This window comes from Theropithecus gelada, chromosome 1 (genome assembly GCF_003255815.1).
Source record: "Theropithecus gelada isolate Dixy chromosome 1, Tgel_1.0, whole genome shotgun sequence".
NCBI lineage: Eukaryota > Metazoa > Chordata > Mammalia > Primates > Cercopithecidae > Theropithecus > Theropithecus gelada.
The window spans coordinates 19,958,204-19,977,212 of NC_037668.1; the positions used below are offsets into that span (position 1 = coordinate 19,958,204).

General features: G+C 51.0%; 1 protein-coding gene and 1 long non-coding RNA gene across 2 annotated transcripts; one reads left to right on the forward strand and one right to left on the reverse strand.

The window, feature by feature from the left end:
- Positions 1 to 6,433: 6,433 nt before the first annotated feature.
- Positions 6,434 to 9,360, reverse strand: LOC112618227. Its single transcript, XR_003118046.1, has 2 exons — positions 9,200 to 9,360; positions 6,434 to 7,810 (listed from the first exon to the last, which is right to left on the reverse strand). It is a non-coding gene; the product is annotated as an uncharacterized LOC112618227 (long non-coding RNA).
- Positions 9,361 to 9,424: 64 nt separating this feature from the next.
- On the forward strand, positions 9,425 to 18,912 carry CHRNB2 (cholinergic receptor nicotinic beta 2 subunit). The gene is made up of 6 exons (XM_025374989.1): positions 9,425 to 9,752; positions 11,108 to 11,253; positions 11,438 to 11,482; positions 11,904 to 12,013; positions 12,836 to 13,808; positions 17,466 to 18,912. The coding sequence occupies exons 1-6, from the start codon at positions 9,689 to 9,691 to the stop codon at positions 17,634 to 17,636; spliced, it is 1,509 nt and encodes a 502-aa protein (XP_025230774.1). The 5' UTR covers positions 9,425 to 9,688; the 3' UTR covers positions 17,637 to 18,912.
- The last annotated feature ends 97 nt before the right edge of the window (positions 18,913 to 19,009 follow it).

Below are 19,009 nucleotides of genomic sequence, written 5' to 3' on the forward strand. Positions count from 1 at the left end.
GCTCCGCCGCCGCCGCCGCCGCCGCCGCGGTCCGCACTTCCTGATCCCCCCTTCGCCAAGATGGCGCCGCCCCCCCCCCCCGGACAGGCCCCCCCCCCCCCCCCCCCGCGGGCCCCCCCCCCCAGCCGCCGGAAGCCGCGCGCCCCTCCTCCTCCTCCTCCTTCTGGGCGGCCCCGCCTCCGTCCCCTCACGTGACTTCCCTGCTCTGGCCTCCTCCACGTGATCTCTCCGTCTTTCCCGCCCCCCTGTTCTCGCCTGCCACCCTCCACATGTGACCCGGGGTCTGGGGCTTGCCTCTGTGAGCGCCTCTGTGCGCGTTTGCGTACGTCGTGCGTGCTTGCGCGCGACGCCCCTTCTCCTGCGCTCCCCTCTCACGTGACCCGGCGCCGCGTGCTCCCAGGGGCTACCCGCGCAGGACGCTGTTTCCTGCCTCGGGCCCCGCTTCCCCCGCCCCCGAGCCGTGACGAGCGTGCCCGGCGCTCCATGGACAGAGAAGAAAGAAGTGCGGTCTTCGCCGTGCAGTCTTTATCCTGCGCCCCCATGCTGGTCTTCGGCGCAGGATACCGGAGCCTCTGGTCCCCGTGGGGGTGGGCATGCGGCGTCTTCATACTGAGGGGTGTGTGGTCGGGGTAGAAGCCGGGGACCGGAATGCAAGTGGCGGGGATTCTCGTCCAGCCCTTTCTCTGATGGCGTTTTGTGACCTTGGGTTAACCACTTTCCCGCCAAGTCTCAGTTTCCTCATCTGTACAATGGCTCTCATGAGGATGATGCCTGTTTTTCCTATTCCCAGGGAGGGATTCGATGCGAGGACACCATAAAATGAGGAATGATAATAGATCACTGCTCGGTTATGTACAAGTGTTAGTCAATATCTGGCCTTTCGCGCTTTTCAGACCCCATGGGTCTGGACGAGGTTGGGGGAAGGACAGCATGGGCTTCCTTTACGGAGTCATGGAAGGGTGCTGACTTGGGTGGACCCCATTACCCTTCCTAGGCCTAAATGGCTAACACCTTGTCGCAGTGGTCCTGGCAGTTGCCGGGAGTAGGTAGTGCCTCCGGACCCTCGCTAGGTGGCACCATCACAAAGGACAAAGCTGGCTGAAGCTACAGAAATCCCGAGCTGGCGTTCGTTTGCCAAGGGCAGGTGTTGTTAGCCTGTGGTAAGGCCTGGTCATTTCTGCTGGGCCAACTCAGCCCTTACACCAGCCGGATTGCCCGCTTTCTCTCCCACTTGGACCAAAATAAGCTAGCCTTTCCTGAAAGACTATTCAGTTGCCTCTGCAGAGGCCTCCTTTGGTCAAGTTGGGGTATGGATATTTGAAGATGATTACGGTTACGGTCTGCTCCTGGTCTTCCTGGGGCCATTTGTCTGGTTTGGGTAGCCTGAACAGTTCGTTACATGTTGACTTTGTGTCTGTGTGTGCAAGCTGAAAGCTTAAAAGGCTGTGGTAGGAATTCCTGTTTATTATTTCCTGAGCGAAGGTGTTTATATATATATATATATTTTAAGACAGGGTCTTTCTACCTCGCCCAGGCTGGAGTGCAGGGGCACAATCTCAGCTCACTGCAGGCTCGACCTCAAGGAGGCCTCAAGCTATCCTCCCACCTCAGCCTCCCAAGTAGCTGGGGTTACAGGTGCGTGCTACCACAGCTGGCTAATTTTTTTATTTTTTTTGTAGAAAGGGGTCTTGGTATGTTGTCCAGGCTGGTCTCAAACTCCTGGGCTCAAGTGATCTGCCCATCTCAGCCTCCCAAAGTGCTGGCATTACAGAGGTGAGCCACTGTGCCCACGTACAAATATTTTTAAATCTCCCAACAACATTGCAAGGTAAGTATTTTTACCCCTATTTACAACTGGGGGAAAGGAGTGACTCTGCAAGGAGATACAGCCTGTAAACAAGAGTTTCTAGGCCTGTTTCCAAAGTCCATGCCCTTGTACCCCACTCTGCCTTTTTTAGTGCTTTGAACCCCAGCTCTGCCAACTACTAATGATGTGACTGTGGGGAAATTACTTAGCTTGTTTGTGCCTCAGTTTTCACACCTGTAAAATGGAGATCGTAATAGTACCGACTTGTTAGGAGGATTATGTAAGAACACACGTAAAGTGCATAAAATAGTGCCAGTGGTAAGAACTCAAACATTTTTTTAAAAATCGGGGCTCAGCATGGCTTGTGTCTAGTGAACGGAGAGAAGGGTAGGAGATAAGTCCAGTGAAGAAAGCAGGGGCTAGATTATGGAGACCACAGTACATTGTTTGGGTTTTATTCAAAGCACAATGGGAAACCCCTGGAGGATTTTAAGCAGGAAGTGGCATGAGCTGATTTAAAAATTTAAAAGATGGCCTCTTGTGGTGGCTCACGCTTGTAATCCCAGCGCTTTGGGAGGCCAAGGTGGGTGGATAACGAGGTCAGGAGATCGAGACCTTTCTGGCTGACACGATGAAATTCCGTCTCTTTTAAACAAAATACAAAAAATTAGCCGGGCGTGGTGGCGGGCACCTGTAGTCCAGCTACTCCAGAGGCTGAGGCAGGAGAATGGCGTTAACCTGGGAGGCGGAGCTTGCAGTGAGCCGAGATCGCGCCACTGCACCCCAGCCTGGGCGACAGAGGAAGACTCCGTCTTAAAAACAAAAACAAATTTAAAAGATCATTCTGGCTGTTCTGTGGAAAATGGATTGTAGGGATTTTTTTTTTTTCCTCCAAAAAATCATTCATTACAGGTGCCCATATTTGGAGTAGAGTGAGCAACCTCTTTTGACTTGCTCCCTGAGCATAGAATTCTGTCATTGACTCAACAAATAATGTCCTGAGCACTTGGTCTTTGCAGGAATTGTAGAGGGCACTGGGGATGCAGAGATAAAGAAGACAATGGCTCCTGTGGGAACATGATTTGTGGTACAGAGGAGAGGCTCCTAACGTGGCAGCTCCTACTCATTACTTTTGTTGTATTCTTGCTCCAGCCCTTAGGAGCACGCAGTGATGGATGAAGTGAAGCCAGATCTCACTGACAGTAATACAGTGTGATGAACACAATAATAGGGATCAAGAAGGGGAAGGGCCTTGAAGGGCAATATTATTAATAGGATTAACTCCCAAAAAAGAATTCGAAAGTAAGAGTTTCTTAGGTGGAATGGGAGAACATTCTGAAAGAACTAGGTTCTAAAGTAGAAGGAGGTTGGGAAGAAAGGTCTAAAACAAAGAAAGAATGACTTAAGAAGGGGGCTGGTATGGTGGCTCACGCCTGTAATCCCAACACTGGGAGGCAGCTGAGGTGGGCAGATCACATGAGGGCAGGAGTTTGAGACCAGCCTGGCCAACATGGTGAAACCCCATCTCTACTAAAAATACAACAATTAGCCGGGTGTGGTGGCGGGGCACCTGTAGTCTCAGCTACTCGGGAGTCTGAGGCTCGAAAAACACTTGAACGCAGGAGGCGGACGTTGCAGCGAGCCAAGGAGCCAAGATGGTGCCACTGCACTCCAGCCTGGGTGACGGTGAGACTCTGACTCAAAAAAAAAAAAAAAAAAAAAGGCCGGGCGCGGTGGCTCAAGCCTGTAATCCCAGCACTTTGGGAGGCCGAGACGGGCGGATCACGAGGTCAGGAGATCGAGACCATCCTGGCTAACACGGTGAAACCCCGTCTCTACTAAAAAATACGAAAAAACTAGCCGGGTGAGGTGGCCGGCGCCTGTAGTCCCAGCTACTCGGGAGGCTGAGGCAGGAGAATGGCGGGAACCCGGGAGGCGGAGCTTGCAGTGAGCCGAGATCGCGCCACTGCACTCCAGGCCGGGCGACAGAGCGAGACTCCGTCTCAAAAAAAAAAAAAGGGAAAGGGACAAGGAGGGAGCTCAGCATAGGCAAGAGTTGTAGAGGTGTTGATCATTGGTGCTATCGCCTGAGATCCCAGGGTAACCCTGATAGCCTGGTAGTATCAATGCTTCTGAAAGTCAGTTTAGCAATGAATATTAAAAACACGTTAAAACTTTAACCCAGCAATTACACTTGGAAAGAAAAGGCATGTGCACAAATTTGCCTAAAAGGGAACGCTATGTACCTGTGAAAAATAGTTATCAAAAATACTTATTGGTATGAAGAGTTGTTTGAGAAATAGTAAATGAAAAAAGATTAGACTGAAGTGAGCTGAAGATTTAAAAAATTTTAAAAAGAAAGGTGGTTACAAAGCTATATTACAGTGTGCTCCATTAACAAAAATATGTGATTTAGTTATGTACCCATCAGAAATGCATATATAGTCATGTGTCAGTTAATGATGGGATACATTCTGAGAAATGTGTCTCGGTGGCTTTTTGTTGTGTAAGTGTCATAGAGTGCACTTACACAAACCTAGATGGTGTAGCCTACTACACACCTAGCCTATAGGGTCTAACGGCTCCTAGGCTACAAACCTGTATTGCATGTTATACTCTACTGAATACAGTCACTGCATCCCCCGTGCCTACTAGAATTCCTGCAATTACTATAGGCAGTTGAAACACAATAATATGTATTCTTGTATCTATCTAAACACAGGAAAGGTACAGCAAAAATACAGTGTTATAATTTTATGGGGGCCACCTTTGTATATTGCAATCTGTTGTTGACTGAGAAGTCATTACATGGTACATGACTATATTTGTATATCAAAAGTATGAAAAAGAGTGTTCACAGCAGTATTATTTTTCAATAGCCCAAATAGGAAACAACCAAAATATCCATCAGTGGCGAAATTGATAAATGATAGTATATTCATACAATGGAATAGTCCACAGCAATGAAGGTGAATGAACTACAACTATATTCAGCAGTGTTCACGATTCTCACTGGCATGTTTTTTTAAAAAAAACAGACACAGACCGGGCACGGTAGCTCACACCTGTAATCCCAGCACTTTGGAAGGCCAAGGCAGGTGGATCATCTGAGGTCAGTAGTTTGAGACCAATCTGACCAACATGGTGAAACTCTGTCTCTACTAAAAATACAAAAAATTAGCCGGGTGTGGTGGCCCATACCTGTAATCCCAGCTACTCAGGAGGCTGAGGCAGGAGAATTGCTTGAACCCAGGAGGTAGAGGTTGCAGTGAGCCCAGATCACGCCATTGCACTCCAGCCTGGGCAACAAAAGCAAAACGCCAAAAAAAAAAAAAAAAATACACAAAAGATTATGATTCCATTTATAAAAAGTTCCGCAGGCAACGTTGATCTCTGCTATTAGAAGACAGGACAGTAGTTATTTATTTTACCTTCAGTCATTTTTTAAAAATTGTGGTAAAATACACATAAAATCTGCTACTTTAAGTATTTTAAAGTGTACAGCTCAGTGGCATTCAGTGCATTCACAAATTGTATAACCATTACCACTGTCTAGTTCCAGGTAAGTAGTCACCACTCCCCATTCCTCCCTCCTCCCAAAATGTTAGTTTTTTTTTTTTTTTTTTTTTTGAGATGGAGTCTTGCTCTGTCGCCGAGGCTGGAGTGCAGTGGTGCGATCTTGGCTCACTGCAAGCTCTGCCTCCCGGGTTAACGCCGTTCTCCTGCCTCAGCCTCCTGAGTAGCTGGGACTACAGGCGCCCGCCACCACGCGCAACTAATTTTTTTGTATTTTTAGTAGAGATGGGGTTTCACTGTGTTTGCCAGGATGGTCTCGATCTCCTGACCTTGTGATCCACTGGCTTCGGCCTCGCAAAGTGCTGAGATTACAGGCGTGAGCCACTGCGCCGGCCCCAAGGTGTTACTTTTGAAGAAGAGAGAATAACTACTGGAAGGGTCATCATGGGGACTTCTGGATATTAGTTATGTGTGTTCCTTAAAAAAAAAAAATCTAAATGGTGGCTATATGGCTGTGTTTATGTTGTGAAAAATTAGCTATACACTTGTATATACTTTGCTGTATGAATGTTATATCTAAGTACATATAGATAAATTTGGAGGGGTGTGTGTGTGTGTGAAATATTGCTAACACTGATTTTTTTCCTGGGAGGTAGGAGTATGAATCCATTTTGTACTTACTATGTTTTGCTAACTTGTTTTCCAATTGGTATTCATGAATACATGTATTACTTTTGTAATAAAAATTTTAAAATTTAAAACATCTTTTTTTTTTTTTTTGAGACAGAGTTTCATTCTGTTGCCCAGGCTGGGAGTGCAGTGGTGCAGTCTTGGCTCACTGCAACCTTTGCCTCCCGGGTTCAAGCATTTCTTCCTGCCTCAGCCTCCCGAGTATCTGGGATTACAGGCGTGTGCCACCACACCAGGCTAATTTTTGTATTTTTCAGTAGAGGTTTCACAATGTTGGCCAGGCTGGTCTTGAATTTTTGATCTCAGGTGATCCGCCTCGGCCCCCTAAGTGCCAAGATTACAGGCGTGAGCTACCACACTCAGTCTAAAACACCTTAAATAAAGGACAATAACATTGATTTTAAGCCTTTTTTTTCCGCCTTTTTTTTTTTTGAGACAGGGTCTGGCTCTGTTGCCCAGGCTGGATTCAGGGACACAATCTCGGCTCACTGCAATCACGTCCACCTCCAGGGCTCACAATATCCTCCCTCCTCAGCCTCCCAAGTGGCTGGGACTACAGGCACATGCCACCACACCTGGCTAATTGTTTTAATTTTTTTGTAGAAACAGGGTTTCACCAAGTTGCTCATGCTGATCTTGAACTCTTGAGCTCAGTCCATCCACCTGCCTCGGCCTCCCAAAGTGCTGGGATTACAGGCGTGAGCCACCGCTTTCCACCAATTTTAAGCCTTTCAAGAGAAAACATTCCTTATCATCAGAGACAATGGGAGTGTCTCACCAAAACTTTGCCCAATTACTATTTAGCCTCAGGATTGATACTTCTACGTCTGTTCATCACCCTCTGTGGTTCTGGACCTGTCCACTCTTCCTGGCTGCCTTTCTTCTTGGTGGGTATGGAACGAGTATGTGTGGGAGAGATGAGGAAGGAGGGTGTTTCAGCCCTGCTTAGACACGGAGTGGTTGTGCTCAGAAGACTCACTCCTTGCCAGGCTGGAAGTAAACTTGAAGCAAAAGCTGGGGGATTTGAGAAGAGAAGGTAGACTGGCCTGGAAGTTGCATCAGGAAAAGCCAGAGGCTTTAAGCAAGCAAATAACCCCCCAGTTTCTCATCCCATAAACAAGCAACCATTACAGAAAGAGATTTTTGTAAGAGAAGACTTTCACAGCCTTCCTCAATCATTCTGCATCCACCAAAACTCCCTGTATCTCTTAGGAGTTTGGAATACCTTTAAGTCATCCTTGTCTTAATGACTTTCTCACCTTTCAAATCTCAATTTTCATCTTCATCCCTTCTAGGTTCTTAGACACTATTAACCTCTTCTTCCTCTGTGCTTCCATAGCACTTTCTTTATATGTCTGTTAGAACAGCCACCACATTCTATAATAATTTGCTGCCAAACTGTGATCTCCTTAATAGCTGGGACTAAGTCTTTTTGATCACTGCGTCCTCAACACATATGGTCCACAACACACATGTGGTTTCCTGGCAAACCACATATACCTAACAAATGTTGATCTAAATTGTTGAAGGAAGATCGTCTTCCCACCCTCTAACTTTTCCTTAAGTAGAGAGACTACACACACATTCCTTCCCTTTTCCTTAAGGTTTTTCTTCAGTCCTTTTCTTTGTTCCAAGATTTCTTTAATTCTTAAGAGATTATTGTGCGTTTACACATGCGCGTGTCCCAGAGCAAGTGGTGCAGATTTATGCCCATTTCCATGTGCATCATCGGGTCTGTAGTCCTCCTCCTTCAGTCCTCTTCTAGAACTTTTCTGCTGCTTCCCTTAATTCCACGACCTGGGGACATGGTAAATACATTGTTTTTAGCTGAGCTTTTATTTATTTGTTTGTTTAGTTTTTGAAATGGGGTCTTGCTTCATTGCCGAGGCTGGAGTGCAGTGGTGCCATCACACCCCAACCTGCAGCCCCGACCTCCCTGGCTTAAGAGATCTTCCTACCTCAGCTTCTCGAGTAGCTGGGACTATAGGCACACACCATCATGCCCGACTAATTTTTAAACTTTTTGTACACACGTGATCCCATTATGTTGCCCAGGCTGGTTTCAAATGCCTGTGCTCAAGTGATCCTTCTGCCTCAGCCTTAGAAAATGCTGAGATTATGGGCTTGTGTCACCTCTCCTGGCCCCTAGCTGAGCTTTTAGAAAGGAATTTTCCCTACACATTAAAAAGTGTCAGTCCAGTACTAGCCCTTTTCCTTACCTGTTGAGCCCTTAGGGACTGTGTTGATTCATAATCTAGAGAGGCAGCCACTGCCTCAGGTGGATTCATTTATTCATTGGACATGCTCTGGAAACATGTAACAAGGTGTCTGATCTAGTCCTTGGTCAAGCGCAGCTTCCTTGAGGAATTGACATTCCTGCCAAATGCTCAACGTTAAGTAGAAGGTGATTAGGGGGAACATGGGTTATAAAAGAGCCAAAGAGAGCTATGCATTTAAGTCCCTGAAGTGTGGGGGATGGCACAGATAAAATGTTCAAGGATCCTGAAGACCTTGCCAATAGTTGGAATGTGGAGCTGCGGGTGGAGTGACCCAGATGAGGTTGAAGTAAGCAGGGACAGAACAGGACAGAGCCTTGCTGTGTGATAAGTCTGCGTTAGGAATATTTTGGTTGAAAGTGACAACAAACCCACTGAAGGAAAAAGAGGGGCTAAGAGTTCAGGATTCTCATCCTTGGTCTCCTTTGTGTTAGCTTCTCTCTTGGTCAGGCCTCTGTGAGTGGTCTCTGATCTCCCTAGTCACACAGAAGCCAACAGCTAGAGTCAAGAGAAGGGGGTGAGGAAGGCCGATGAATAGGGGCTATTCATCTTTCCACTCTTACCCTCAAGGCTACCTTCTTTGCAGGCAAGTCTAGACCTCCTCAGGTAGACCCTCAGTGGGTGGGCAGGAAGCTTAGCCTTTTAGGGACTTCAGGGAAGTAGAGAAGGGGACAAGTGAGGGGATGCTGTTCCAAGACTCCAAAGCCGTTTGCTTTCTTAAAAATAGCAAACCCACAGCCCCCTATCTCTTTAAGGGCCTAAACGCATTTTCTCTGCTGTATCCTCAGCCTACCTGGGGAGCAGGATCATTTGGGTTTGGTAAGAGAAAAAAGGAGGCTGAAAACTCCTCCTGTCTCCCGACCCTCGTTCTGGCCCTCTGGCCCTCAGTACTAAGCAGGCCCTGACCCACTCGTCTTACTCCTGCTGCTGCTTCCCGGCGGGTCTCGCGTCCCTTCTCCGACCACGCTCCAGGTCCTGCCCCAACTTTAGGACTTCAGAACTCCTCCACCGTGCCGGACAGCCCTTCTTCTACCTCACCCACACCCTACCCGGGCAGAACCAATCGAAGACTATCCCACCCAGGGACCCCCCTTTTTTTTTCTGGGAACCAGCGTTTCCGCCTCCGGGGCGCAGACTCCTCCCCCTCACCGTCCCAATTGTATTCCCTGGAAGAGCAGCCGGAAAAGCCTCCGCCTGCTCAGACCGGGATAGGCGAGAAGCTGGTTTCTCCTCGCAGCCGGCTCCCTGAGCCTCAGGAACCACCGCGGCGCCCGGCACCACCTGGGCCCAGCTCCAGGCGGGCGCGGCTTCAGCACCACGGACAGCGCCCCGCCCGCGGCCCTCCCTCCGGCGGCGCGCTCCAGCCGGTGTAGGCGAGGTAGCGAGCTATGCCCGCGGCATGGCCCGGCGCTGCGGCCCCGTGGCGCTGCTCCTTGGCTTCGGCCTCCTCCGGCTGTGCTCAGGTAAGGGAAAGACGGGCACTGGCCAGGTTCTCCTACCCCAGCCAGCGGCCCAAGACTCGGCGTGCTCTGACTCACCCCTGCTAGGCCGGAAGGTGGAAGAAGGGATTCCCTAGAGGTGGGAGAGTCTGCTGGGGGTTAGGGGAGAGCCCCCGGGACTGCAGAGAGCACCTGGGAGGCTGCACTGGGAAGGAAACAATACTCGAAGGAGTAAGTGAAGCAAAAAAGGGATGGAAACCTGGCCAGCGGTGGTAGGGGTGGTGCAGGCACAGAGAGCAAGGAGGCAGGGGATCTCCCCAGGTGTTCTGGGGTGGCAGGAGGGCCGGCTCTGAGGGCGCTAAGATGCCATCTGACTTTTTGTGAATCATTATCTCAAGAAAGGTACCTGGTCCAGCACCCCTCCCTGGGCTCCCCATCGGTTCCCATCCCCCACATTGGGCTCCAGATTCTCGTCACCCCACAGGGGCAGAGAAGGGGAGAGAAAGGAACGGACTTTTCAACCCTCTTGTAGAGTGGGACAGGAGACTTGGAAGGGAAGAAGCTCTGCCAGGCTGAGGACTAGGAAGGAACTCTGAGGGGATGGGAAGGGGTGTGTTCGTGCAGAGTTGCAGAGGGGGGTGCACTGTGGGGAGGGCAGGCACGAAAGGAATGCACAACCGAATGAGCTTTCCACACCTACAGGCCACCTCTGGGGGTGGGCTGCTGTGTGTGTGAAACTTGGGGCTAGATATATGCCTGACCCACAGCTTAGGCAGCCCAGCTATTCCACTCCAACTCAGTGCCTTTAGGGAGAGGGGAGGATGGCGTCGTGACCACAGTCACGTGTCATTATGTGAGGCACATAATGCCATTTGCACATGTAAATGGTGAACGGGAACAGTTATTTGTGTCCCACCACACATATGCTTTCTCCTTCTCAATCAGCAGGAGAAAGGGCGTGTGTTGTGGGACACAAATAACTGGGACAAATAACTGTTCCCTTTCACCGCCCTACAAAACCTCCCTTGACTCATAGGTATTTGCTGGGGAAACCATGGAAGCAGAAATCTCAAACTGCCCTCTGAGACTCTGGGGGAAGAGCTGGTCTCCACGGATCTTTGCAGAGTGGGTTCTTAGTCTCAAGGCATCTCTGTTGGGCTGTCTGGACTCCTTGGTCAGTGGTCTCAGAGAGGGGCTTTTCTACGAAGACGTTAATCTGGGGCTTCCCTGGGGGTAATCTAAGCATTTTGCAGTATCCTTAGGGACATAGGCAGATACTGGTTGGGCCTGGATTGTTCCATTTGCCCGGGGAGAGTGGGATGTTGGATGGGTTCTCCTTGCCTGCTTGCTTACTTTCTTCCTGCCTTTCCCCTGCCCAGGGGTGTGGGGTACAGACACAGAGGAGCGGCTGGTGGAGCATCTCCTGGATCCTTCCCGCTACAACAAGCTTATCCGCCCAGCCACCAATGGCTCTGAGCTGGTCACAGTACAGCTCATGGTATCACTGGCCCAGCTCATCAGTGTGGTGAGTGGGGGTCCCAGACTCTCTGCCCAGCTACTAAAGTCAGCCCCGCCAAAATGTGTTAATGCTGGTGTGCTTCCTCCTCTGGTGTTTCCAAGGTTTGGGGAGGTGTGAGAGGGACCCTGGGTGGTGGCAGTGAGCCCACAGGCTGAGGGGCCTTCTCGGCAGCCTCTCTTCCTCCCTGCAGCATGAGCGGGAGCAGATCATGACCACCAATGTCTGGCTGACCCAGGTAAGCATAAGTGCTCTCTTCTACCCACACCCCTGGCCTTCTGTCTCCAACTTTTCCCCCATGTGCTTTTTTCTTTCTTAATCTCTCAAAAGAGGCAGAAAGGTATAGAGTTTGGAGTCCTAAATAATTGGATTTGAATCATGGCACTTACCAGCTTTGTGACTTTAAACATATTAAACTCTCCAAGATTCATTTTCTCATTTGTAAACATAGATTCTAATACTGTACTTTGGCCTAGCTGTGCAAATTAAATGAGAAAGTACCGTATGAGCTACACTTGATGGGCAGAGAAGTCACTGTGGGGAAGAGGCTGGCTTTTAAAAGCTCCCTCAAGCCATATGGGCCCCCTCTAGTTCATTTCCTTAACCTTGAGCCCCTCCCAGGGCAGAAGTTGGTACTGCCTCCCTCTCTCATTTCCCAGGAGTGGGAAGATTATCGCCTCACCTGGAAACCTGAAGAGTTTGACAATATGAAGAAAGTTCGGCTCCCTTCCAAACACATCTGGCTCCCAGATGTGGTCCTGTACAACAAGTAGGAGCAATGGGAAGGTTGGGGGAGACGATTGGAGGGCTCAGGGAGGGAAGGGGTTATGGGGAAAATAAGAGAAATTAACTTATGCTGTGGGAGGGGAGGGACTTGTAATAGATATACAGTCACTACCTAGACAGACAGACCCAGACCAGTAAGGTACAGTGTGGACAGCCAAGGTGACCTGGGCAGTGACCAGCCCACTCCCAGCCAGTTAGGACTCCCAGTATGTATTTGATGATGTGGTAGGGATACAAACAAGTATTGACAGCCCCCAGTGCCTCAACTGATTCAGTAACAGGCTTTCCTGGAAGCCTGGGAAGGATCAAAGAACTTTAATGTCCCAGTTTCTCCTCCAGGTTCTATCCTGTCTCCTGCAATAATCCATCTCATCTCTAAGGTGCAAAGCCACCTTCCTCAACTGATGGGACCATGCCCTGTCCCCTTCCATTGCTTGGGGCTCCTCACACTGGCCTCCTGGCTCCCCCAACTTCTCCCCCCTCATGAAGATCAACCAGCTTATACAATATGTGACAAGTAGCAGACGTGTCCCCTCCGTCTATCCACCACCCCCTTCTACCTGCGAGGTGTCACACAGGCCTTCTGACCAGGACACTTCTTCTAGTTACTAACCACCACCCCCCATATCCCCTTCTTGCTCAATTCCTGCTCCACCTCTCCATACTCCTGGAGGTTACTCTCAGACCTAGGTGTCCCTTCCCCATGTCTCCCTCTGGTTTTGCTGTCCTCCAACTAGGGGCTGGGTTGATGGGTAGGGAGGAAGGAATGCTTAGGCCAGGGCTGACTGTGCCCATCCCTTGGCAGTGCTGACGGCATGTACGAGGTCTCCTTCTATTCCAATGCCGTGGTCTCCTATGACGGCAGCATCTTCTGGTTGCCGCCTGCCATCTACAAGAGCGCATGCAAGATTGAAGTAAAGCACTTCCCATTTGACCAGCAGAACTGCACCATGAAGTTCCGTTCGTGGACCTACGACCGCACGGAGATCGACCTGGTGCTGAAGAGTGACGTGGCCAGCCTGGACGACTTCACACCTAGTGGTGAGTGGGACATCGTGGCACTGCCGGGCCGGCGCAATGAGAACCCCGACGACTCCACGTACGTGGACATCACGTATGACTTCATCATTCGCCGCAAGCCGCTCTTCTACACCATCAACCTCATCATCCCCTGTGTGCTCATCACCTCACTAGCCATCCTTGTCTTCTACCTGCCATCCGACTGCGGCGAGAAGATGACGTTGTGCATCTCAGTGCTGCTGGCGCTCACGGTCTTCCTGCTGCTCATCTCTAAGATCGTGCCTCCCACCTCCCTCGACGTGCCGCTCGTCGGCAAGTACCTCATGTTCACCATGGTGCTTGTCACCTTCTCCATCGTCACCAGCGTGTGTGTGCTCAACGTGCACCATCGCTCGCCCACCACGCACACCATGGCGCCCTGGGTGAAGGTTGTCTTCCTGGAGAAGCTGCCCGCGCTGCTCTTCATGCAGCAGCCACGCCACCATTGCGCCCGCCAGCGCCTGCGCTTGCGGAGACGTCAGCGTGAGCGCGAGGGCGCCGGAGCCCTCCTCTTCCGCGAAGCCCCTGGGGCCGACTCCTGCACGTGCTTCGTCAACCGCGCGTCAGTGCAGGGCTTGGCTGGGGCCTTCGGGGCTGAGCCTGCACCGGTGGCGGGCCCGGGGCGCTCAGGGGAGCCGTGTGGCTGTGGCCTCCGGGAGGCGGTGGACGGCGTGCGCTTCATCGCAGACCACATGCGGAGCGAGGACGACGACCAGAGCGTGAGTGCCGCAGGCTGGGACCCCAGGCGTGAGATACACGGTCTGCCAGGGCCCGGGTGTCTGGAAAGCAGCGGCGTTCTGTAGACATGCAGACCTAGTAGGAGTGCAGGAGAGGGAAATGTGAGTCAGGCCTGTGTTGCGGGTCTGGGCGCTGGCTAGGGCCCTTCTGGGTTGGCTTCCGGGAGATGGTGCGGCCTATATTGGGGTTGGTGGATGACGACTTTGCTGCTTCCTGAGGGCTAGCACCCAGGGCAAAATCCCTGAGCTGGGCATCGTTATATGGGTAGGGAGGCCTGAAACATGAGGAGGCCCTTTAGGGTTGGCAGCCAGCCTGTGGCCGTGACCCCGAGAGTCCCTCACTGCTGCTTGCATGCCCACATCCAAGTTGTTAACCTGCAGTTCTTAGCACCAGTGGAGATGAGTCCTTTGTGCACCCCAGGGCAGGAGGGGGCAAAATTGAGGACAGTAGGAGTTGTGTGTGTTGGGGGAGGGGTGGCGTTGGTGGTGGGGTTAGAGATTCCAGGAGCCTGCTTGTGGCGGAGAGGATGGAGTCCCAAATCAATATCCCTGCTCTTCTGAGTCCCAGGGGATGGCCTCCTGAAATATTTATGGAGATTGGGGTGGGTGAAGGAGAGGGCTCCTTGGCCCCTTCCCCAGGCTTTCTGCACACCCGGATTTTGACTTCTTCTACAGCGTTCCCTAAGAGCTTCCTTGAGACTGAACCAAGAGTTGAGGGGAGATATGATAGGTTGACATCCACCCCTGCCCCCCCGCACTTTGGGCAGGGGCCAGACCCACCCTGTGGTCAGTCTCTGGCTACCTGGCTGGTTCCAGGCTGAGACTCAGCTGTTGCCATGGTGACTGGCCAGGTTTCCTCTGGGACAGCTGCCATTTCGGCTGGGGGATGAGGAAGGGCATTGCGGTGTGGGCCTCAGAGATCTGTTTCCCTGGACAGCAGGAGATGGGTTGGAGCTGAAGCTTGGGCCAGGGAACATCTTACAATCTTGATGGAAGAAGAGGGAGGCAAACACTAGAGGAGATGGGGTGGGAACCTTAGAGCCAGCTGAGGCCAAGTGGAGATGCTGGGATTCAGGGACTCAGCAGGCTGCGGTTACCGCCTCCACCTCTCCTGCTGCAGTCACGCATGTATTGTGCATTTATTGAGCTAGGTGCTGAGGATGTGGTGACCTACTTGGATGCTTCACAGGCACCTCAAACTCAACATGCTCAAAACCGAGTATTTGGTGTACATCCTAACCACCAACTTGCTCCTCCACCAGTTTTTAGTACACGGCATCACCATTCACTCCATGGCTCAGACCGAAAACTCGGAGTGATCCTTGACCCTGTCCTTTCTCACCTCCCTCTCTGTCCAAGTCATCAGAAGTCTTGTCCTGTCACAACCCCAAAGTAATTCTCAGCTTCATCCACTTTTCAGCATCTCCATGCTAACACCCTGATTCTAGGACATCATCAGCTCTTGCCTGGTCTAGGGCAAGAGTCTCCTAATAGTCTCCCTGTTTTAGTTCCTGTGCTCCTGCATCCAAACAATGTCGCCCTCTCAGCTCATGCCTTTCCCTCCTTGCCCAGGTCACTGGTCACTGACTTATCTTTTGTTTGTTTGTTTATTTATTTATTTATTTATTTAATTGATATGACGTTTCGCTTTTATTGCCCAGGCTGGAGTGCAATGGTATGACCTCGGCTCACTGCGACCTCTGCCTCCTGGGTTCAAGCGATTCTCCTGCCTCAGCCTCCAGAGTAGCTGGGATTACAGGTTCCCGCCACCACGCCCAGCTAATTTTTTTTGTATTTTTAGTAGAGATGGGTTTTACCATGTTGGTCAGGCTGGTCTCGAACCCCTGACCTCAGGTGATCCACCTGCCTCAGCCTCCCAAAGTGGAGGGATTACAGGCATGAGCCACTGCGCCCGGCCTGGCTTATCTTGTCTTAAGCAAACCAAGCTCTTTTGTGGCCTCAGGACCTTTGCATGCATCGGTCCCTCTGCCTGAGATGCCCTGATTTTTCTTTTAAAAAATCATTACAATTATTAACTTTCACTCTACTATTTGAGAGTAAATTGTAGACACTGTGACCCTTTATCCCAAATAATTCAGTGTGTTTCTCCTAAGAACAGGGACATTGTCTTGCATAACCCAGGTTCGGTCATCAACTTCTGGAAATTTAGCATTGATATCTTTATCTCATATAAATTCCACATTTAAATTTTCCCAATTGTCCCAGTGATGTCCTTTGTAGCATCACCCCCCACCCTTGTCCTAATCCAGGGTCTCAAATTACATTTAGTTGTTGTGTCTCTAGTTTCCTTGAATCTGGAACAGTTCCTCACCTTTGTCTTTCATGGCATAAACGTTTTTAAAGGGTCCAGGTGGGCTGAATGTCCCTCCGTTTGGGTTTGTCTGATTGTTTCTTTATTCAACTTTTTCCTCATGCAGCTGGTTCTCTCTCACTCATCAGACCTTGGTTTAAATCTCACCTCCTCAAAAAGGCATTCCCAGACCACACTCTAAATGATACCTCCTCCTCTTCTTCATCTCAGTCCTTTGTTTGCCAGTGTGGAATTTTTAAATTTGTGCTTATTTTTGCTCCGCCTCCCTCAGTAGACTGGAAACCACTGGATGCGTTTCTGTTGTTCATTCGCATCCCCAGTGTGTAGCATGGTGCCAGGTATATAACAGGCACAGTTGCCACTCGAATGAGTTCTTCAGCTGCTGCCTAAATAAAGATGTTCAGTGGCTGTCTCCCCACCCCGAGCTGGCCGGGCTCCAGATGAACACGTGCACAAAGGCCCAGACTCAGGCAGGAATGGAGCAGCTCTGAGGAGACGCTGGCCCTTTGTGCAAGCCTTGTGACTGGCTCTCAAACTCACAGACAGGATTACCTTTTTGACTGATTTGTTCACATCTGGGACCTGGTCCTCACCCTCTGGGGACTGTGGTGTGGTTGGATGGGGCTCAATGTGTGATCGTAAAAGGAGCCAGGCTGGCTGAGGCAGCCATTTACTCACTAAAGCATCAGCCATTTACTCAACACTCTGTTCCAGATGCTGAGATGACAAAGATGAATCAGGGTCCTTGTTGTTTGGGGATTTGTAGCTTAGTAGGGGGACAGGCATGCAAATTGAAACAATACAGTACAGTAAATATACTGTGATGGAGACATGTACACAGTGCAGAGGGAACCCAGAGCAGCCAATAGTTCATGCTGATCTGGGGGTCGAGGCAGCCTTCAGAGAAGGTGATGTTTGATTTGGGCTTTGAAGGATATGTAGGAGGATACCAGGTAGAGAAAGGGAGCTCAGGATTTCCAGACATAAACGAAACCCAAAGACACAGAGACCTGGGAGGACACACTGGGGTTTGGTAGGGCTATGTTATGCGGTGGGAGAAGGAGGAGATAGGCTCATATTTGTCATGGGTGGGTCTTGATTCCCGACTTGGGAGTTTGCATGGGCCCTGAAGGCAGTGGGGCCACCGGAGGCTTTTACTAAGATCAGAGCCATGCTTCAGCAAGGTCATTCTGGGATCACGGCAGGAGAGGAGTGGGGTGTGTGTCTGCGTGGTGGGACCCGTTTATACATGTTTGCCTCCCATCCTGCATCACGTGACCTGGGCCTCCTCCGTCTCCTCCATCCAGGTGAGTGAGGACTGGAAGTACGTCGCCATGGTGATCGACCGCCTCTTCCTCTGGATCTTTGTCTTTGTTTGTGTCTTTGGCACCATTGGCATGTTCCTGCAGCCTCTCTTCCAGAACTACACCACCACCACCTTCCTCCACTCAGACCACTCAGCCCCCAGCTCCAAGTGAGGCCCTTCCTCTTCTCCATGCTCCTTCACCCCACCACCCTCTGCTGCACAGTAGTGTTGGGTGGAGGACGGACGAGTGAGCTATCAAGAAGAGGGGTGCCGCCCCTACAGATCTATCCTTTTGCTTCATCTGGAGCCCCTCCTCCCTCACACCTCCATCCACACACAGCAGCTCCAACCTGGAGGCTGGACCAGCTGCTTTCTGTTTTGGCTGCTCTCCTCCTCTTGTACCAGCCCAGGCAATAGTGTTGATGAGGGAGCAAGGCTGCTGAGAAGTGGAAGACAGGGATAGCAGAGCCATCTACCTTGAGGAGAGAGTGATGGGCAAGGGGCCAGGAAGGGGACAGGATCGTCTGCTGCCTCCAAGTCATGGGAGAAGAGGAGTATAGGACAAGGGGTGGAAGGGCAGGAGCTCAGACCGCACCAGGCTGGCCTGACACAATGGTAGCTCTGAAGGGAGGGGAAGAGGAGAGAGGCCTGGGTGTGACCTGAAACCTGCCACTACTTGAGTGGACAGCAGCTGGACTGGGTGGGCCCCATAGTGGTCAGCTGTTCCTGCCCAGTAGGTTTAGCCTGGCCCCACTGTCACAGACCCCTGGGGGAGGCTTCCAGATCAGTCCCACAGCCCCTTGCTTCTAAGGGGTCCAGATACCTGCCCCAGATCCTCTTTCCCCACTGAAGAATTCTGCGCCCTCTGGACTTCCCTCTCCTTCCTTCCTTTTTCAGGCTCAAGGTGTGGTGGGCAAGGCTGAGTATTAGGGGAGCTTCTAAGTTCTGAATCTTTGGGTGACCTGCTTGGAGTCTCAGGTCCAAATACTTGAACTCTGTGAGAAGTCTAAGTTCATGGGCTTTTGGAACTGGAAGAACTTTGTACAGCCATGGATTCCAACATGAGCCATGTTGCAGATGAAGAAACTGACCCACACGGTGATTCAAGCCCAGGTGGGTCTCTGACTCTTCCTCCCTGCCCTGAGATCCATCTGTCGAGTGCCCTGTTTTTTCCCCACTTTGAACTGACTGGTTACTCGAAGGAAGTGAACTAAGGATGTTAGCTTTAAGCCAGCCCAGCCTCTTTGCCCACAGCAGAACTGAGGTGAATAGCTGGAACTCTGCTACATCCGTGCTGCTCCAGTCTGTTCTGCTCGTGGCTCCATCCTTCTGGCTGTTACTCTTCCTCTTCCCCCTCCCAACCAAACCTGAGCAGCTTTGAAGCAGGACTCGGGAAGGACAGGGCTGCTGCTGCCAGTGACACCTCAGAAAGCATAGCCTTGGCTTCCTGTCCCTGGAAGCTATACCCTGACTCTGCTCCCAGAGGCCGGCTGGAGGCCACCTGGCTGGGTAGCCCAGGGAACAGACCTCTTAAGGGATCTCCTG